At 49.9% G+C, this 22,150-nt stretch overlaps 1 protein-coding gene across 3 annotated transcripts in view; it reads right to left on the bottom strand.

The window, feature by feature from the left end:
• The window catches only part of PLD1 (phospholipase D1), a 74,770-nt gene that overhangs the window by 44,884 nt on the left and 7,736 nt on the right, over positions 1 to 22,150 (bottom strand). For all 3 annotated transcript variants that reach the window (XM_072866377.1, XM_072866376.1, XM_072866378.1), the window contains 5 exons: positions 4,754 to 4,939; positions 4,297 to 4,424; positions 3,861 to 4,006; positions 2,300 to 2,408; positions 649 to 714 (listed from right to left, as the gene is read on the bottom strand). In XM_072866377.1, the coding sequence (XP_072722478.1) occupies positions 649 to 714; positions 2,300 to 2,408; positions 3,861 to 4,006; positions 4,297 to 4,424; positions 4,754 to 4,907 (603 nt within the window). In that variant the 5' untranslated portion in view covers positions 4,908 to 4,939. The remainder of the gene's footprint in view (positions 1 to 648; positions 715 to 2,299; positions 2,409 to 3,860; positions 4,007 to 4,296; positions 4,425 to 4,753; positions 4,940 to 22,150) is intronic.

The following is a 22,150-nucleotide window of genomic DNA, read 5'->3' as shown; positions in this document are numbered from 1 at the left end:
AGCTGACAGGTGAGGACTACTGAAGAAACATTTGAGGACGGCTTTCAAAGGAAATATTTTTGCTTAAAATAGGCCTGAAGTTAGATTTGACATTTCTCCTCATTTGAAAAAGACTATCAACTTGGGGAAAGAAGTTGATTACCATCTCCCTTTGGAAGTGACAAAATACCCGCAGAGGCAAATGGGTATCGCTCACACAAACTCAACATCACCAAAGTCCAGTGAAATTGCACAGAGTAGGAACCCGAGACAAATTTACACCTAGGACCACATACAAAGCCCAAACTGAAGGGGTATGCTTTGCACTCCAATTGTTTAAGTATTTAAAACTCCAATTTATAATCTTAAATACTCCCTAGAATTAAACAGAAACCCACTACATCATACACGTACAATCAGCCGTCTGGACTGGACTACCCTGAGGAGGTTATCGCTGTGTTATAATAGTGACCTCCAAGAGCGAGCCATTCACTCTCTTTCTTTGGTTTTAATCATATTACATCCACGTTGGAGAAATCAGCTAAGCCAAAATGCTTGCAAAATGGCTGTAAAATGTTTCTTATATAAGCTGTATGTCTTCTTCCAACGAATTCAACATTTGTAAAGCGAATATTCTTTAGGCATTTAAGCAAACTAATTTCTACTTACTGTTCCATGGTAGTTCCTGTACATTGGCATTTTTAGGATCTTTGTCAAGTAGTCTTCCAGCTGTTTCTACAATTAAAACATTGAAACTTTAAATAAGATGCAGGAATTTTCAAGAAAAAAAAACACAACACAATCCAACTGTCTGGCATTAGGAAGCAATCAAGAAATCAGACATGCTTTTCAGCTTGCATGGATAAATAAATACATTATGATGTGCTCATGGAAGATTATAGCTCGGCAGCATAAACAGCTCGATCACAGGTGGTTTACTGTTCACAGATCCATGTTTGTACCTTCCACCAGCAGACCTGTTGCTTGGCACTGTCATTTTACAGGTCAACGTTCCTGACTGAGCCCAAGCTACAGAACGATCTTAAATACAAAAATCAGTCCCCGCTGTTTCTGACCCACACAAATTAGCTTCATGAGAAAACACAGCCTCAGACTCAACCGAGAGAGCCTACTTAACCAAAACACCAGGTTGACGGCGTGAGGAGCACGGTGACCACGCTGCCCTGTCCCAAAGCCACCGAGAGGGCAGTGGCCATGGCACCGGGCGCTGGAGAGCCTGTCCTCCCAGCCAGGAGGGGGGAAGAGAAGAAACCATTACAGGAGAGAGAATCTCTTCCCACCCTCATGGTAACTGGGCAAAGAAGAGATTAAGCTGTTTGGGCATGGGAAACTGGGCAGAGTCCTATAGGACACAAAACGAACCAAAAAGAAACAAATGTCTTTGGGACTTTTGCCCTTCTCAGCGTTAGCATCACAGCACCGAGCTGCCCAGCTGGGCAGCGGGGGTATACATCCCCACGGAGAAAGCTGTGGGATTCCCACAAGGAAGCCAAGGGGAAAAAAAAACCCCAAAGGATCTAGAAAATATTCTTCTTCCTCTTGTAAACCAACACCTCTCTCCTGAGACTTCCCGCACAGCACCAAAGCCATGCACAGCAGGGAGGGTTATCTGCACTGCGCAGCCACGAGACACAACCTTTTGGGACTTGAGGCTTCAGAGGCAGAAAGCCCAGGGAGGGAGCGAACAGCAGAAAGGGAACGGTAAGCACAGGGTGAACGAACGTGGTGGGGTTTTACAGACTTTTTTTTTTTTTTCCAAACAGAGAAGCTGCAATGAAGAGGTAGGAAGACATCCACCCTCTTCTTAGAAGGCCCATCTGTTAACATCTGATGAAGTTACACGTGTGCCTCAGCTAAAATTACCCACTTCAGCATCAAGAGCCTGACTGTCAGCTCCTCTTTCAGGGGGGGACAGGACTGAAATCTCTCAGATTTTGATGGCCGTGGGGCTGCCTCCATCACGCAACTTGACTCTGTGAACCGTCTCTTCTGTCTTTAAATTGGAGCACGGGGGCAGAGGGGAACCGCCACGCTGGGCATCATGGGTTTCCTGAACTGCAGAGGAAAACTTTGCCCGTATGAACCCCGGGAGCAACATCCTCCTCTTTGCATGGAGGAGAATTTGGCGTTAAAGCTGGACTTGCCAAAGCCTAAGTTTGTCAAGCAAAAGACTTCAATGTTAATAAAACAAGGGCTTTGATAGCGTGTGGCTTTGCAAGCAATCTGCCTGGCATCTCTGCACCTCCGAAGCTCCCCCCGAGCATCCCTCCGGTCCCCGCAGACCGAGCCGGGCGCTTACCCTCCTGCTGGAGAAGTGCTCTTCCCGCACCGTGCTCTCCGCCGTGTGCGGCAGACTCGGCATCTGCCTCGGTTCTCCCCTCTTGATGGATTGTCTTCTCACCGTGTGACTGGAAGGAAAAACAAAACCTGACGTCGAGCCTAAGCGCTGCGAGTGTGTGTGTGCCTCGCTCCGTAACCCTTCTTGTGCGATGCTTTTATTTTTCCTATCCAAATTCTTAAAAACTGAGAGATGGGTGGGCAGGAAAGCAAAAAAAAAAGCAAGTGTGGATTCATTTAAGAAGCCAGTGTGCTCCAACTGGCTCACAAACAAAAATACAACACAGAAATATCAGAGTTTGATTTTTCAGGGTCCCCTTTTGCCCTTTTAAGGAAAGGGAGCCTAAACCCTATTTTTAGGGCATTATGTTCCCCTGGCCCTTAACCCCTCATAATTTCACCTTTCCTAATATCATCTCCCCACATTTATCCACGTCAGGAGGCTCTTGTGAACCCACTCCACTTCTCGTCCCACTTCTCTTCTCTTTCCCCTTCCAGCCACCCTGAGCACCAAGACCAGCCCAGGCAGGGCTGACCACCTACGCCAGGGACCTCCATGCTGGCAAAAAAGCAACATCGCACCAACAATTTCCATTAGCATTAGCATAACCGTTCCCCAATTTCAAGGCAAATTCGGCTCAAAAGTTGATAACCTGGGACCCAACACGCCCTCTGAGTCAGCAGGGAGATCCTCGCACCACTTAGGTTATAGCTGCTAAATATGTAAAGATTGAACTAAAGCCTCCTCCTTACAGAAAAGAAACAGGATTGGTGAGGCCACACCGATATACTACTAAAGGAGAATATGAGCCACAGCCGCCTGAATATGAGCCAGGAGTGTGCCCAGGTGGCCAAGAAATCCTAGCATCCTGGCTTGTATCAGGAATAGCGTGGCCAGCAGGAGTAGGGCAGTGATTGTGCCCCTGTACTCGGCACTGGTGAGGCCGCACCTCAAATGCTGTGTTCAGTTTTGGGTCCCCCACTATGAGAGAGACATTGAGGGGCTGGAGTGTGTCCAGAGAAGGGCAACGGAGCTGGGGAAGGGTCTGGAGCACAAGGCTGATGGGGAGCGGCTGAGGGACCTGGGGTTGTTCAGCCTGGAGAAAAGGAGGCTGAGGGGAGACCTCATCGCTCTCTACAACTGCCTGAAAGGAGGGTGTAGAGAGGTGGGGTTGGTCTCTTCTCCCAGGTAACAAGCCATAGGACAAGAGGAAATGGCCTCAAGTTGTGCCAGGGGAGGTTTAGACTGGATATTAGGAAATTTTACTTCACTGAAAGGGTTGTCAAGCATTGGAACAGGCTGCCCAGGGAAGTGGTTGAGTCGCCATCCCTGGAGGTATTTAAAAGACGTTTGGATGAGGTGCTTAGGGACATGGTATAGTGGTGGTCTTGGTAGCATTAGGTTTACAGTTGGATTCGATGATCTTAAAGGTCTTTTCCAACCTATACGATTCCGTGATTCTGTGAGAAAGGAAAATCGTGTCTTCCCAAAGCCCACCATGTCCGCAGGACTGCACACTCACCTCCTGGTAGGGATAGGGATGCGCACGAAGGCTTTGTACCTCAGCAGCTCCCTGTGAAACTCCTGGAAGTGCTTGAACTTCCTTTTCACCTGCCACGTGAACTCTCCATGGGTCAGCTCAATCGTGTAAACATTGGGGCTTGGGACCTGCGGAGGAGAACATCACCGCAAAGGCTGCAGCTTTGAAATCAGTCGTTTTCCTGCAGCTGCTCATCTAAAGAGCCCTCATTCAATTTTACTTAAGGATCATTCTGTCTCACAGTTTCTTGTTCTGCTTTATTAGGTTTTATAAACAGACAGGAAACCTTCTCTCTTAAGCGTTTTTCTGAGACACTGGCATTCCTGCTTCCTCAGCTCACAAACAAGCAAAATTGACCCACAAACAGCATTTTAATACAGTTCTACGGAAATTAAACAAAATTTCTGGAAGTTCTGACCTTCTTTGTGGAAGTAAAGCGTTCGACTTCCAACACACGCACTCGAACAGGACATCCCGTGAGGTACGTCTGTGTGCCCGGCTCTTTGAACCCATGGGTGTGATAGATGGCAGAGAAGGGAATGCACGCTGGAAGGACCACAAACCCTGTTAGCTCAACAGCCTTGGAACGATCAACGAGGGCATGAAAGCCAGCAGACAGCTGCAATACTTTAACACAGGAGCATAAATTCCACTAAAACATACCAGGTTTTATTTAAGAGAGCTTAAAGACAAGCTTTCACAGAAGAGACTTGCCTTGAAGAGCTCAAGCGCTAGGAGTAATGCCTCCTGGTCCTAAACCAGGGTCAACGGCTGGGCTTGCTACAAGCACTGAGGTTGGACCCTATCTGTCAACAGGTTATCAGTTATTAAACCCAGGTGGGATGCGGAGGGAGCACGTACGGGTGGCAACTCACCGGTGCCTTTTGGGTCATTTAGCACCTCCGCGTCGACCTCCTCCCCCTCGAAGTGGAGCTCCCTGGTGTCCAGGCTCTCGATGATGTTGCTCATGTCTGCAGCGATCTTCTTCAGCGTCGACGTAGCTGCATGGCTCTCAGCTCTCAGTGACATCTCAGGGACCTGTGTGCTGGAGCCACGGGGGGCTGGGGCGGAGGAAGGAGCAGGGCTGTCATCACCCCTCTGCAGTACCTGAGCACAGTGGGGCCGAGGGGAACCCCCGGCGTGTGGCCCCGTCTTCACTCCAGCCCCTTACCTGCATTCATCCCAGCTATCCCCACCCTACACGCCCGATGCAAAACACCCAGCCCTGCAGCTACAGGAAACCACTGCCCCAGAGCAGTGAAAAATCAAAGGTAGCTTCAGGCTACAAGAGAAAATTTCCCCCGATGCCAGTGACCCCGGGACTCTTACACTCCAGTTGTACTTTAAAATGGAAAATACATAATATTTCACATTCCAGCTACAAAAACCTGTTGGTTGTGGCTTAGGAGTACCTTCACATATTGATTTCAAAGGCAAAGCAAGGAAGCTTCTGCATCAACTCGCCCAGTCACCTCAGCTATCTCTGTAATAACGACGATGCACCAGAAAAAACACAAACCATACTAACGCCTGGCCAAATCCTAGACCTAATGCACACAACACTGTTTCCCAGGTTAGGCTGCAAGGAGGAAAAGCTTGCTCAGAAAAATCAGTAGGCGTTTTGTTAAGTGTTCTTCCTTTGATTGAACTAGTGATATAAACTCCTGGCATTATTAGGCTTGCCTCTATTTCTGTGCACCTTACACAATCGCCCATGGTATCTGCACGTCTCATGCTCTCCCACGGCTCCATCCTCTCAGCAGGCTCAGAAGTCACAGCCGCGAGGGCTCCCATCTGCGGAGCAAGCGGGGTCAGGGGCACCCCGATGCCCGCGGAGAGCCTGGGAGGAACGCGGGCGGACGCTGCAGCTCCTCCTTCTGCTCACCCCTCCGACAGCCCCCCAGGGAGCCCACAGCCCTTAGCCAGCCGCGGGGCCGAGGGGAGCAGCCCACCGCCCCTCTGCGGCGGGGACAGCGGGCAGCGAGCGCAGGGCAGGGTCAGGCAGTGGCACCTGGAGATGTCTGGGCACTGACGACTACAGCGCTTCCCACCTTTATTCCCACCCACCCATGCCAGGAGCCTGAGCCAGGACAAAAACATGGAAGGAAGAAGAAAATAAAAGAAATAAATAAATAATTTAAAAAATCAAGATGTGAGGCATGCCCACTAACACTGACACAAGCTTTCAGCGCTCGTGAGTATTTGCAAAGCTGCTGCTTCCTCCTCGTCCAGGCTCTGCAACTCGTCATGGGGCTGCGGACCCGGCTGCTGGTCCCTGCGTGCAGCCAAGCTCCAGCTCCTGGACATTTACGTGCTAAAAAGTCTCTTCAGTCCTTGTTCTGCTCTGCAATAAATGTCACAGCTTGACAGCTACGCTGAAAAAATACGGACGGGACAAACTGGCAACATCTTACAGAAGCCAATACAAGGATGCCCATTTATACCCATGGAAGCTCTTACGTTGTGTGAAAGAATGATTTAAAAAAAAAAAAAAAAAAGAAAAGAAAAAAGCACAACATTTCTGATGTTAAATTCTGCAAAGAACACTGTGCAATTATTCTTGAGTGAGCTCCATAGAAAGAGCTGGATATGCTGTAATTTGGAAATAATTTAACATTTTAATAATTCATGTGTTTAGCTGCTTTTGAAAGAACGTTCTTTATTATCGTTTCCTCTTGAAACAAGTACATAATTTTATTACCACATAAGGCTGACAACATGTAAGCTCAAAAACATGTTAAAATCAGTTGCCTTAGGAAAAAAAAAAATCCATTTGCACACAGACTTGAATCAAGAAAAACTGGGTCAATCTCTCCTCTTATACCAAAGTAAATGCAGAATCAACAGCTTCGTTTTGGAAGCGAGGGCTCCGAGGGGGGTGGTGGCTCTGCCACCTTCCACTGGTGGCTGGGGATGCCACCACAGCACAGAAGGCTTTAGGACCAGACCAGAGGCTCGCTGGGCCAGCACGCCACTTCAAGAGATCCATCTGAATAATTCAAACACAAACCCACACATATATACCCCTGGGTGCCTCATTCCCCTTCTGTCCGGGGAGGGCAAAAAAGGAATTTGCATTAATCCTCGCAGATGGGGATGCACTGAGACGTGGGACGATGCAGCCACCGACGTTACCCACCGCTCTCCCCAGCTTGCACAGCCTCCCTGCAGCGGGAACTCGGCACTAGCACTGCCCCACGCCTCCTTCACCGCAGCTGGATGGAAAGCCAGTTCTCCATGTCCGAAGCGTTACACTTTACCCATTTCTAACAGTATACTGCGGGGGACTTCAATCACCCAGGAAGCATACGGTGCATTTTTATTTTCTTTTAGCAATGAAGTCATTCCACCAGACATAGGATGGCTTCGGATGTTTGATTTTTCTCCCTAGAAAGCAGGCATAAATAAATAGCATTCCCAGGAGGGAGGCCACGCCACCAGGCTGTCCCAAATAACCCGGGGGTGGTAGTGGGGAGCCCAGAGCTGCCCCACGCCGGGCAGCAGCGCTTCCCCACTCTGCACCGACACGTACAATAAAATCCTATTTTATTTCCCACTTGGCACTCCACGCAAAGAATTTTTTTGCTCTCTCTAGCTTGAAATAAAGCAGCATCTTGCTTTGTATTTCTTCTGTCTGTATTCACATTTAGAAACGAAACACAGTTTGTTTTATTTTAGTCTGAAGAGATGCTCTTGCTTCGTGGAAACTTAACGCACTTTCCAAAAGAAGAGATTTGCACGGCCCAAGAGAACACAAGCCCAGACACACTTTGTACGTGCCATGCCAGCAATTACACCTGAAGGAAACCAGGGGATAAATACCACATCGACAGGGCTGGAGGAAGAGCAGGCGGAGAGGAGCCAACACGGAAAGGATGCGCATCCTCCCTCCCCCCCTCCCCGCTGTGCCAGGTACGGCCGGGCTCCTCTCGTCAGATTAATTGATGCAGCCGGTTAATGGATAAACAATTAACCAGTGTATGCAATTATTATTTGCTAAGGACCGCAGCAGGGCTGCATAATTCAGGATTTATTTTTTCTATTTAAAGCCAAAGCTGTTTTCGCAGCTGGCACAGACAAGTCCTGGGCTAAAGCAGAGTCTGAACACAGTTGGACCTGAGTCAGTCCCAGCAGCAAAGGTCCCCCTGTCAAGGTTAGAGCCAGATTATGGGCTCGAGAGGGAAAACGTGACTTGCCCACGGCCCGGCCAGAAGCCCCACGACCCCGGGCAGCGGCTGAGCTCCCCGTCACAGCCGGCTGCTGCAGAGCCGGCGGGAACGGGGCAAACCCAGGAGGGCAGCACAGGGGTCAGCTGGAAAGACAGGCCTTACCATGTCCCTCCGAAAGCTTCTGCAAATTGCTTTATATGGCTCTGCTCGGCGAGAGCTATTCCACCTCTTGGCCAGAGCTCTCCACGTGAAGACCGCCTGCATTCCCACAGGCAAGCGGAGGAATGCGCCCGCGTTAATCTGCAACTGGCTGGGTGCAAGGCTGGGTGCAAACACGTGCCAAGCACGGTTATCCGTGATTCAGCAGCAAAATAGAAGGGCTGCATCAAGAAGGCCCTGTCTATCCAGTGCCACTCACTGCTTGCGCTAATGATGGACCAGAGAATGGGCTTATAAAGCTTGCTGATACTGCCAGCTTTGGAGGCTGCAATTACGTGGACAGAGAGAGAACTCAAATGATCCTGGCGAATTGCAGGAGGGTGGAAATAGTAGGATGAAATTTATTAGAAACAAGTGCTACATTTCAGTATTTGGCTGTTGCCATCCAGGATAGAAAATAAGCAGCGGATGGGGGGGGAGGGGGGAGGTTAGAAAAGGAAAAAAAAAAAAAAAGAAAAACAAAAAGACAGGCCAGGGTTTCAGTGCGTCAAGAACTTGCAATCCAAACAAAGACACAAACCGTGCCAAGATGCACAAACAGGGCTACTGCCTGCAAGCCAAAAAGGAAGATAGGGTGCAGACAGATGGGAAGAGTCAGATCTAAAGCACTCGACCCGTGAAAACACAGTGTCAGGACTGAGAGAAGGAAGGGACTTGGATGAAACATGACCGCAGTCTGCAAGTGTGTACAAGACTGCCATGAGCGGGACGGACAAGAGAGAATCGCTCTGAATTGCAGGTTGAAAGCAGACTAGGGAGAAAAACCCCGTCTAATGGCAAAGCCAGGGACTGTCTGAGGAGGGGTCTGCAGAGTCCCCAGCGCGGGAGGTCTGTAGGGGCAGGCAGCCGGGGGCTGGCACGGCAACCTGCGGACTAAGAGGGGAAGGTGCTGCTCTGGCTTTATCGGGCTCAAAGTCTGCCTGGGCAAAAGCAGCAAGGACAAAAAACCAATGGAAAAAGAAAAAAAAATAGTCAGTGGTGAAGGGAAACTTTGGAAAGAATGAACAAACAAGGAAGAAGGGAGATGGTAAAAAATTGAAAGGGGGGGCCAAAAAACCATACTAACCCCCCCACACAAACACTGCTGACACCACATTTGTCCAGCCCACTTTTCAGTTTATTTATTTCCTCTTCCAAGCACAACTTAAGCTCTCTGCCTCCCTTTGCCTGGCTGTCCCCACAGCACACGGGCCCCAAAGCTCTTGAACTAGTAAAATATATACATGGGAAATAGTGACTGCACCAAGAATAAAGGTTTCAACTACAGGAAAAATTACTAGAAAAATCAAAATTAACTATATTAATCCCTGAGACCTTGTGAATGTATTGCAAACCCCTAGCTCAATCCTGCAACTTTCCAAGCCCGATATCTATTTTTGTTATTTGCCATTTCGGTTATGCTTTAACCCCAAGTTATTACTTAGGGGATCATATGACAAACTGTGTTTTTCTACTTGTTGCACAGGACAACAAAAGCATGGCTTTAAAGGCATGGAAACTGGAAGGCAGAAAATGCATATTTTAGTAAATATTCATGAACAGGTCTGTGTTTTGAAGACATTCAGGTCCTGATGTGAAAATGTACGCAGCTGGTAATAGCACAGACTACCTGAAATTTGGTCAGCCCAAGTTTATCCTCTTATATGTATGGTGGCAGATCTGCAACAAGCTCAGATAATCACTGCTCCTTAACGAGGTTAGGATGCTGACAAGCACCGCACAGAGCTATGAACCCTGGAAAGCCTTCATTTGGGAAAGAGGGGAGGAGAGAAGAGAAAATACATCCAGTAAAAACAAGCGTTTCCTGCTAATGCCTCCCCGGATTTGATGCTCTACATCAACTCCCATCCCCACGGCGAGAAACACTATAATCCTGAAAATTACCCTCATTCCAGTTCTCATGACATCTCTCCCAGCACAGTGACCTTTTGGCAAGGGCTGTGACAAGCAACCCCTGTTCCCATACTGGGTTTTGTCCCGCAGGCAGCAACGGTGGCGGGACCCACGTGAGCCTCCGTGGCTGCACGGAGCAGAACAGACGGGCTCGGGCTAGAACCGGGCGATGAGATGGGGCTAGTAAAAAGGAAAAAAAAAAAAAAAAGGCAAAACAAAGCCCAAACGATTTGAGCCATGAATTTCCTCTCTCCTCCTGCTGCTGCCAGGAGCCTGGGTGCCATACAGGCACTGAGAGCCCAGATGAGATGCCAGGAAATCCTACACACGATGCCCTCAACAGCTATTTGCCCTGCCTGGTGGTGATGAATCTTTTCCATGTAAATATTTCTCAATTCATCACATTTTACACCTAAAATTAGCTTTGGACCACTCCTTCATGGAGAAATACCCCCGGCTGACAAGAGCCCTTTTTGAAGAGTTATTTGCGTCCCCCAGCAGGAGCCGGGCTTCTCACCAGCCCCAGATTTACGCCCTGGCACACCTTCCGTCCGCAGTCCTCGGCAGGTGTCAGACCCCCACCGATCCTGCTTTTCCAGCCCAGGAAATCCACGTACCCATACAAAGCAAAAAAGACACGCACTTTTTTTAGTTTTCAGTATACCCTCTCCCACTACTTAATCAAAAGCCAAGGGCTCTCGTAGATAGCAGGTAGCATGTTACATTCCCTAAGTATGAAATTAAAAGTCAAGGGGGTTCAAAAATGCTCAGCAGTCACTTAACCCTGCTCTTAAAGTTCCGCACATGGAAGCCATTTAGGCAGATGAGCAAGCGGCCAGCATGGCACATGGAGACGCCTCCTGAAAATCTGCCCTTCTGGATGCTCATACTACAGGGACGGCGCAGGAAGATTAAGGTTTATTTTTTTAAAAACACGCAAAACAACCCTTGAATAATAAATAAAGCATTGCTCCCATTCCAGAAAGATTTGGAGCTGAAGAAGAACTGAAACACGAATCCAAATCAACGATAAACATCATGTTCAGACATCATCCTGACCTAAATTTCTTATCTTTGGCCCAGCCCTGATAAAACCAAAATATTTTAAAACACTGTTTCCAAAACAATTATTCTCACAAAGTTCCTACATTTAACAGTAATACCTCTAAATGCAGGAACCAATTAGCACTTCCCACTTTAATGACTGCAGCACAGTTGCCTGGTTCTGCTTTATTGATTTCCACAGTCCTTTCCACGTGGGGCTTACTGCCAAGCCACCAGCACGCCCGCCGGAAAAGCTAAGTCATGGGAACCCACACGGCCTCTTTGCAACACGGGACAAGATGCTTCAAGACTGGGATCGCCTGGAAATAACAGGTAAATCTACAGCGGGTCCCTGCTGCGCTACCTGTGCTGGGCAGAGCCCCTTCTGCCCCCGTACTGGGTCCCGCAGCGTCTGTCCCACAGCGTTCGTGCTAGAGAAAAGACAACAGAAAAACTAGGCAGGTCAAGGGAAACGATGAGGTAAGGCACTGGTCATTGTGACGGGCAGCGCCGTCATTACGCGGTGACTAACCCGCCGCTGTAGTCAGAAAACCCCTCTGTGCTGCGTTTTTCCCCACACCCAGGACCAGCCTAAGCGTCAGGCCCTTCCCAAGGACTCATTTTATTTGCTTTACAGAACAGCGGCATGAAAGGAAAACAAACATCCACAGATGAGCGTCGCCTGCTGATCTCACGCCGATGTGCGTTGTGTGTTGTTCTGGCTCCCGCTCCCCCTGCCCAGCCACACACCGGAGCTTGGTCCCCGCTCCCCGGGCAGCACAGCCTCCCCCAGGAAGCCGATCATTAGGTATCTATCAGTGATTAATGCCAGCCCTTCACGTACGTATTCATCACCGTGTTTTGGATTCCTCGGGCACAGACGAGAGTGTTTAAGTACCACGCTCGCACCTCGTGCCGTGCATCCTCCGGGCAGCTGTGCTCAACCCCTGGATCACCATCAACCCTCCACTCTCTACTGTGGGCACGGCACACGCTCCGCACCCCTAAACCCAGCAGCACCGCGCATAACACCCCTGAAAGCCAGGGCAGGGGATGCCCGGAGCCTCCGGCACCTGGTTATCTACACGCAGAGACCTGCCAGCGCTGTAGCTGCGAGGGTGAAGGGAACCGGTTGACAACACCTTGGATATCAGCACCATCCCAGCACCACCAAACCCCGCAACAGAGGGTGGCAAAGGGAGTCCTGAGCTGAGGGAAAAGTGGAGCTGGAAAAAGGACCTGCTTCAAAGAGCACAGACAGTGGGAAGGGCAAAGGATGCAGCACTGCAGCGTGCTGGCAGACACGCAGAGCTTGGCCATAAAAGCTTTATATGAAATCCTAAAACTGAGAAGCTTGCCAGGGCAATAGTGTAATGCAAAGGACTCTTGGAGCGACCATCCCCACAGCGATCACGGGTGACAAGGACCACGGCGGTGCCCGTGGGATGGTAAGCATTGCTGCCGCTCTTATATATAGTTGAACACGTCATATAAATACAGGACATATTTTCATGATCTCAACGTATAGACGTCTACGCGGCTGATGTCCTGTACATCACTCAACGCTATTCTGGTATCTCCCGGTGCCACGTCTGCTCCAGCGACCGCCACCTGCCAAGCCACATTTCCGCAGGGAACTTCAGTGGCTCGGAGCCGAGCGGGCGCGCTGGAAGGCAGCCCGGCACCTCCACCCCACAGCGGGGTTAGGTGGCAGCTGATAAACGCAAACACTTACAGAGCTTCACATAACTCCCGCCAGCCAAGCTAAACCCGGGGAAAGCACTGCAGCCTGCACTCGGGGAGGGATTTGGGCGACTAAAACAGGATCGGCCAGCCACCGCTCCCCAGCCCTGCTCAGGCACTGGCTCCCAGCGGCAGCTGCTCTGTATCAAGGCAGTGAGCGCAGGTACGCATCGGGAGGTCACCGTCCCCGCTCCGGATGCGACCCTGCTGCTTATTGCCAAGTTTCCATTAAGTGGGAACACGATTTTTCTTTTCTCCTCCTGCTGTTACAAACCACACGTGAAAGCACAGGAAGGTGCTAACTTCTTGTTGACCCTTTATGTGACTCGCTCAAAGAAATGAGAAATTTCTGTGGGTAGCACAGCAACAAGGAGTAGCAGATTGAGAAGACGTATTTTTACTAATAGTTTATTTCTTTAATAAAACACCATTTCTGTTGTCTTGAATTTTTGTTTGTTTGCTTTAATGGAATTCCTCAAATAACTTTCATTGGAAAAAAAAAACAAACAGCTGGCACGAGCAGAAGGCCACGGTGGAGCAGGAAGGTCGCCCCACAGAGCACGACTCGGAGCGCTCCTGTGCAAGCAGCAGCCAAGCCCAGCTCCCTCCCCTGCCTGGGGGGTTCAAGGCACAGGCTCATGTCCCAGGGTGGCTTCCCAGGGCCACTGCCACCTTCAAGGACAACCACTGCAGGGTGACCACCACCTAGGTTTTGTTGCTGCTTTTGTCCCTCTTAAAGAAAGCCCCCGAGTGCAGGGTGTGCGGTGGGGACCCACACGCAGTACCAACGGCTGCTGCACGTCCACCCACTCGGGCGGCCCCCGGGTCCGCGCGGGCCATTGCACGGTGCCGTCCCATGCTGATGCTTCCTGGTGGTGCGAATCAACCCTGCCACCGCGCACGCTGAACATTAACCTCTGCCAAGCTGTCTGTTTACTGCAGGCACAGCGTGTCAGGGATGTACTTTGGTAAACCCAATGCACGGGCTGAACATCAGGTTCATGTGAGCGGGAGGAGCTGTGGCACCTTGGGGACACCATGCACCTCCAGCCGTCCCAGCAAGGGGATGTCGCAGCTCCTCTCTCTGCTCCTTGGCCGGCACCCCGCTGCCTCCCCATCCCAAACAGGACCCTGCCCCACCCCGAGAGCACCGTCACCCGCTGTCGCTGCCCAGGGCAGGGACAGGCTGGAGTCACCAGTGCAAAGCCCCATGACATGGTGCAGCCATTTGCATCACCCCGAAATGCTCCCATACAGCTGCTTGCAACCCTGGATTTAGCACCTTTCCAAACCGCAGCTCCCTAATGATTTTTTTTTTTTTTTAAGCAATGCTTTTAAAGACATTTCATGCATTCTGGCTAATAAAGTCCACAAGAATTTGATGTCTCCATCCTCGGCTGACTTCCATTCTTTAGTCTACGTCTAGAGCTACAGCGCTCAGGGGACTCAGCTCCCACCATCAAGCAGGGACACCCAGCGCCACATGCCCGTCGTACAATACGGCATCGTGCCCAAAGAGCCGGCAACAACACGTGCCAGGGGAGGTGACAGGCGGGCACGTGCCTGCTCCTGCTGTGCATTTCCAAAAGCAGCTGCTTATCCTCAGCCACGGCCAACAGCAAGCACCGACACAGGCAAACATCAGCCCTCGGCCTCCCCTTCACCGCCAGGAACCTCCTACCAGTTCACAAACAGCTTCATCTATGGATCTAGGATAATATTAAGGCCTCCCAGGAACTGCATTTTCCTTCTCCCTGGCCAGCTGAAACAAATATTCGAGAACTTCTAGTTTACAAGAAGAAAGCAGTTGGCTTGAGGAAGTCCCAGAGGTAACTGTAAGAGAAGCTGGGAGCCGAGCTCAGAGGGCACAGGTGATGTTGTCCCCAAAACTTTATGGAGGGCTTTGGGTGGCTTTGTGAACCAGCCTCCCCCAAGGAGACCCTCCATGGGATCTCCATAGGACCCTCCATGGGATCATAACAGCACTCAGGACACAGGCTACTCAAGTTACTGAAAAGTTAATTTTTCTATACCTTGAAGCGTTGGATTCATTATCAGAATTAAGGATTAGCAAATAATTATGGAAGTTTGGTTCTGATTTTGGGAGTAACTTTGGAACGATGGACAAGGTTTTAGATCAGTACCTGCTGAACTAGGATCAAACCCTGGCAAATTCAGTGGAAAATTGTTCATTATAAAGAAGTAACTTGCAGAAACAGAATAGCTCTCCCATATTTCTTGCTTAAATACAACTAAACACCTGCCAATTTATGCAAAATAGCCCATTTACACACATTGACAATACTGACAGCTTCCTTAGAACAAAATAGACGCCTCGGATATATATTTTTTTTTCCTCCTTCCCCAAAGGGGAAAAAAATTGCCTGCACCAAGCCAGCACAGAAGCACGCTGATGGCAGGCAGCGAAAGATGACGCTCGTGTCTGAACTCAAATCAAACCTCAGCTGCCTCCTCACTCCTCTCCCCACCCACGGACCCAGACCTCCAGCACCTTACAAGCAACGCGGGTGTCTGGACGAGCCAGAGGCACCCTGCAGCTCTTTCTCATTTTGTGAAAACTCCCGTAGAGTATTTTTCCACACGTTCCTAGAGAAGAATCAGAGCATGAAGGTTACGACTTACAAGCTTAACCCTCCAGACCTCAGCACACACGATGAACCAAAAATTAAATATTATTTTTCCCTTCAACTGCCACAGCCTTCTGGAGCAGTGCTGCTCAGAAAGGTGTCTGCAGACAGTTTTCTACATGTACAAAAAAGCTGTTTGGCAGGAAAAAGCGATAGCTTTGGGGAAGAAAAAAACTTGAGCAGGCTCAGACAGCAGTTCCCATCTCGCTGGTTCTTTCTCCCAGTGAACAAAATGGCTCGGTTGCCATAATTACTGCAAAAACTCAGCGGGATCAGGTCTAACTGCAGAAATTTCAAAGCCACCGTGAGTCATCTACTATTCTTTCTTGGTAAGACTTAATGCTGGGTGGGACCTTTGCCAAGAAAAAAACCACCACCACAAACGATTTGCAGGAAACCTCTGTCATGGAAAAATACACTTCAGAACATCTCATGGGGACTACATACACAGACATTTAGAAAAAGAGGAATGAGAGACCAAAGCATTTCTTTCTGAAAAGACTGTAAGACGTACTGCCTGCTCTCCAAATTGTTTTGGCAGCCCTTTAGCTGTGACAGAGAGAAGACAGCTGAGCTTCCTGGGAGACCCCAGCACCCATGGGTGCTTCCCACTGCACCCAAGAAAACACCACACAAGGCAGATTTGCGTTCTTCACACAGAAAAGCCAACTGCATCGTGTAACTGCACGTCACTTGAATTAAAAGAGAAAATGCAGGCCCAAAATATCCACCTGTTTTACCTCGTGTGTCACATTCAAAGTTTGTTGAGGGAAAGAGAGAAAACTTTTTTTTTTTTAATAAAAAAAAAAAAGCAGCGAGGTTGCCTTGAGCCAGGTAGCGCGGCACAGTTACGAGGTACTGCCACAACGCTTCCAGTAACCTGGGGTGTTGGAAATGTGCAATTAATGACTATTGCTGGTTTATTTTTACCCTGGGGATCCCCAAGGCTGCAAGCCCAGCTGATGGCGAGCGAAGCCTTGTGCTGAGGTGCATCTGATCCCAGAGCGATGCGGCTAGCAGCGTGCGTTCATGAGAGGGCTGTGTTCTGGGTGGGGAAATATAGACCGGGGGTGGGGGGGAGAGCAAGAAATGAGGATTTCAGATTAAAAAAAAAAAACCAAAAAAACAAAAAAACCACCCCTCCCAGTCCTCCGGCTGTAAAATGGGAGAAGTTTCTGGGAAGCGGCTCGGTGATGTGTCAGTGCTGGTGGCACGGGGGAGCCCCGGGGCACACCACCGCCGGGACCCTGATGGGAGAGGAGTCGAGAAGCAAGTTCCCACACGGCAAGACACCCACAAACACCAACCGGCTGTGAATCACCCGCTCGCACAGGCTTGGACAGAGGCCGTCAGTGCTGGTCTGTGGGACATTGTCTGCCTGACACTGCCTGTTGTCCCCGCGCGCTGGAACGCTCGTCCCGGAGAAGAGCAGACCCTCTGTGCCCAGACCACCTTCCCCCGCCGTGGGGAGGCAGCTGCAAACAGCCCCCAGAGCTGGGGAGCAGCACCCGGATCTCCCCGCCAGCCCCAGAAAGCACCAGGCATTTATGGCTGGGTTTATCTTATTTGACCAAAAAAAAAAAAAGCCCTCACGCGAGGGCTGCACACGTGAGGGCTCATTGCACTGACAGGAACGAAAATCTAAGACAGGAATCAGGCCCACTCACAGCTTGACCTGAAAGATGCAATCAAGGAAATCACAATTTAATTCTTCTTCCATCAACAGAGGTGTAAACCAGAAAAATAACTCCCAACACCATGAATATTCGCTGCTGTCAGTATAGCATAAACAGGACTCCACACCCAGGGAAAACATCTCTTTCTGTTGAGTAAACCTGCAAATAGCGATGACGTTTTTAATCCTCAGCTCTGCACCTCCTCCTCCTCTCTCGGAGGCTTTCCATAGCCCACCCCAGCTTGCCCAGGTGGGCAACGGAGTGATGCTCTTTCTCTTCTGCAAGATGCCCACCCCACCACTATTCACATTGCATTTTTATTACATCCTTTCTCCCTAGAGAGCCAGTTCCTTAGGACAGAAGGCCATTTCTTATTTTATTTGGGTCTTCTCTGACAGAAAAAAAGGGGATAGAGGAGGAAGAGACAATGTTATTACATTAAGATAACTCATGCAAACTGGCTACTTTGCTGTCAAGTCCTACTAGACGTGTTGCACAGTTTTATTTGCTGGAGCTCAATACGATCAGCGCTGCATCCCCAGAGCGCAAAGGGGAAATTTTAAGGGAAAATGGTTGCAGAAACACAATCAACCAAAGAGCACAGAGGTGCAAATGCTGCACATGGCTGCAGCCGGCTTTGGTGCCGGCTTGGCGCAGTCGAGCGGAGGTGTGCCAAGGAGACGGTGCCGGGTTCATTCCCAGCCAGACCCGCTCTCAGACACATTTTCTTGGCAACAAAGCAAGCACATAAACCCGATAAGATTGCTATCTCGAGGTGATTATCTTGATATTAAAAATCTTGCATCCCTTTTTGGCAATAAACCCTGACCACATGCTGCATCGTCACCCTGCCGGCACACCACGCTCGCTGCCAGAGCAGTGGCAGGTCCTGCTGGCAGTTGCTCCATCCCCCTCCCTGACCCGTTTTTAGCAAGTTTTGCCTCACTGGTGTCTATTTAGACTCATGCAAGCCAGAGCTGTTTTTAAATTGCAAGTTTTTACTCTCAGAGGCAAAACTTGCTTCCCTGCTGGGGCGTGTGGCTTCCTCTCCTCCCCTGGCGAGGAGGCAGCACATGCCGGGGGGATGCCTGGCGTGGTCCCAGCTCCTTTTGGGGTCCCGGCTCTCCAGCATGGCAGCAGCAGCCACCAGACAGCCTCTCCCCGCCGCCCCGTGCCAGCAGATGGGTGCCCGGGGGATGCGGCACCCCGGCGCTGGCGAGCTGTCTGACAGACGCGAGCCCCGCTCCCGCTCCGTTACGTAAACCCCCGGGTTGTGGCGGTGTTTATCTGCTTTAGGGATCTAGAAAGCACTAAATGCCACCGCAGCGTGTGGGCACGAGGAGCGAGGGACGTGTGAAGCGCTCAGGGCAGCGGCGATGGCACGTGATGCCGACCCCAGCGATTAGATACCTCCCACTATTATCGCATGGAAACAGAGAAAACTCTGAATCCTGAAGACACAAATATATATAAATAAAATTAACGACCTGCACATCCACGCGCTTCCCTCCTGTGTGCCCCCCCAGGCACAGGAGCCAGGGTAAGGGTGCACGTCCCCTGCCCCAAGGAGCACGGCTGCCTCCTGCCACCCTGGACACCCTGTGCCAAGCAGGTGGGGAAGCAGCATGGCAAGTATTTTGGAAAGAAAAGTTGGCAAGCAGAGCTTTTTTTCTCCCAATTCCTCCACCACCCTCTGCTTTCCAGGGTGTCTGCACGTGTGGAGCTGGTATGTGCATCCGGCAGATGCTCACGAGTCCGTGAAAGCGAGTGGCAGGGCAGGGGCACCTGGCTAAGTATCTGTTAAAATTATTTTTATGTACAAACAAAAAAATTACATTGATAATAATATATCTGTATCGCCATCCTGCAGCTCAGCAGGACTGAGGTCTGGCCCCGCATAGCCAGCTGCAAAGAAGCCAGGCTGTGTGCCAGCTACTCACACATCCCACATCGCAGCGTGCAGAAAAAAGCATGGCAAGCAGCACCTGAATAAGGACCAAAAAACCTTGGTTTTGGGAAAAAAAAAAAAAAAAGAAGAAAGGCTGGCCAAGGTTTTGTGAAGGGAAAGAAAAAAGAGCCCAACCGCAACTTCTGTCAGACACATGGCCATGACTGAATCTCTCTCAGTCCCTGCAGAAGTTTCCAGGGTACAGGGCATGTGAGAGCAAGTTAAAAACACATTATCAATTGTCAGCCAGGCAACAGGAGGAAGAGGCATGAAGTGTTCGCTCTTGCCCTCCTCAGCCTCAGCTCCGACCAGGTGCTTACTGACACGAGACACCTCAGCAACTCAACACCCAGAAAATCAAATTGCTTCCTCCGCTCTAATTATACACAGATTTAGGGCCACTGTTACAATGCTCGTTCCCACTCAAACTTTTTTTTTAATTATTATTTTTTAAATGACTTGCTGCAAAATAGCTGTTCCAATGTGAAATTAAGTAACCACCTGTTTGCAACAAAGGCAACAGACGGGTGCTTCTCGTAACAGAGCGTGATGGCTTGCCGCAGTACTCTGGGGCTTCGGTTATTTCAGAGACTTTCTCCTTTGGTGTGTTCATGAGGTAGAGAGAGAGAGGAGATAAATCTAGAAGTCTGTATGAACATTAATAACTGATATCTTCTTTATGATTTCATTTCAAGGGAATAAAAATTGTGGCAACATTGGCAGTTAGGTGCATTCCCCTGATGTTTCTTTCCCTGAAGATTTGCCAGCTTGCTTTAAATCAATTACCAGAGAAGGAACAACTGTAAAAACCCAGGTTCAGTTCATAACTAACAGATAGAGGAGACACAACCGCACTTCTTTGCATGGCTTACTAAGGAAGAGATTTCTCAAATCACTGCTGGAGAGCAGACCCACGGTAAAACACGAGATCTTTCCTTTATTGCAGACACACCTGCAGTCTAAAGAGCACTTCATAAATTACAGGGGATAACAGTGTCAAGTTACCACAAGCCTTTACACTTTGCTACTATTAAGAAAAGTAGTAAAAATTTATAGGTGAGACACAGGAATTCAGCTCGCTTCTTGAAAGAATTATTTCACCAGCAAAGATTACCTACCTAGCACTTATAATTTCAATTATATATATGTAAAATGGTATCTTCAGCAGTTTAAAGAAGCTACAATTCTGATCCCAGCAAACTCTTGCTCAGCTGCGAGAGCTCAGGAGACACCTGCCAGCAACACCATTATTTGTGGCAGGAGTTCAAGCCTCTCAAAATAAAAAGAGCATCGCAGCCCCCAGGAGAAGTCACTTTATTAAGCGTTTTCCAGTAAGACTAGAGCCTCAACACTAATTTTCAATAATTCTGAAGAGGAAGATGTTATGTATCTGGACAAAATTAAATGTGCAAATGGGTATTTGAGACCCTTTGATCTTCTCTAAGTAGGAAAGTTAAATCTTGGCAAAAACAAATTAAACGGATGTACCTCTCAATAAACTTTCATTTAATGGGCTGAACCACAGCCTACAGGAATCTCTGCAAATTTTAATAGGTCTTTTCTGGGTTTTTCCCCAACTTGTTTTGATAAACCTCAACCCTCTCCCCCAGGAAGCTCTGGCCAAGCCTGGGGCTGGCCCCCTCGCCGGAGGGGAGGGCGGCGCGGGGCTCAGCCCCCCCAGCCAGCAAAACCCTGCATGAAGACGGGCGATGGGGATGCCATGGCGGAGCAGGCACTGCAAGTCTCCCATGTGCTGCACCCTCAGCCCTGGGGAAGGCCAGACACACGTTCCCACTGCAAAAAGCCTGATTTTACAGGTTTGGTGGTATCTCACAGCAAAAGGATGGGAGGAAGGGCCCCTTTCAGCCGCAGGCGAGCGCAGGGCAGTTGCACAAGGGGGGCTAGCGGCTGCCATCCCACACCGGTGCTCAGCACCCATCCCCTGAGCAGGGATCAGGGATCCCAGCATCCTCGGGCAGCACTCAGCATCACAAGGTAACACTTACCCTGCAGGAAGGGTCTTTCTGCACATTCACAGTAAATACAGTGCAGAATGATGGCAAGCTGAACAGGAAGGGTAGCCCAGGGCCCAAGGGCTTAAACTTGGAGCTTCCCAACTTCTGGCAACCCTGGGCAGGATTTGGCCAGGAGACCCAAGCCACAGAGCTAACGCTCCTGTGAGCATCACGAGAAGAGGCAGTCAGAAACTAAGTTTCCTGGTTACCTGCGAGCCTCTGGCATGAGCTCACGCTATCAAATGCCAGGGACGGGACGGGAGGGAAAACACGAATTCTTGAGCAATTAAAGACACTCGAAACAGAGCTTCCACCCCCTGAGCTACAAAACACAGGCAGCTACGAAACAACGCCGCACGCAGACAGAGAGCATTTGTCCCAGCAGCCACGGACGCACCAGCCTTGCCGTGACATCCCATTACTTACGATCTTCAACTGAACGTCAAAGCAGAGCTTCATCCGCCCGATTAAACTATCGGTGTCGGTCCCCCGGACAGCCACGTAACTCTACTGGCTTCAGAGGCATCGTGCAGATTTACTTAAAGGGGGGATCTGGAGAGCACGTAGACCTGGACACAGAATACGTATCGTCCTGCTGCAGACGGACGACCCGCATCAGCCCTGGGAGTGTTTTGCCTGCGCGGCCAAAGTCAACGGAGCCGCACCGGCTTGAGTCATTGCCCCGGCCGGATCTGAGGCATTTTGGGGCTGAGGATTTCCAAAGAGCAGCCTCCTATATCAAGAAAGAGCATCACGCCAAGTAAAGAAAAATAGCAACAGGCAGAAAAGGTTTTCTTTGCAAGAAACCGAGGCGGCAGCTCAGCAGAAGGGGCTGTCTCAGCCTGCTGCCAGCACGTTGGGAAACTCTCAGGTTTCCCCCCCCCCGTCCCGAAACGGCGGCTGCTAAAAGGGACAGG

Source organism: Ciconia boyciana, chromosome 7, assembly GCF_034638445.1.
Source record: "Ciconia boyciana chromosome 7, ASM3463844v1, whole genome shotgun sequence".
Lineage (NCBI taxonomy): Eukaryota > Metazoa > Chordata > Aves > Ciconiiformes > Ciconiidae > Ciconia > Ciconia boyciana.
The sequence above is the reverse complement of the archived record's forward strand: the minus strand, read 5'-3'. Positions and strand labels throughout refer to the sequence as shown.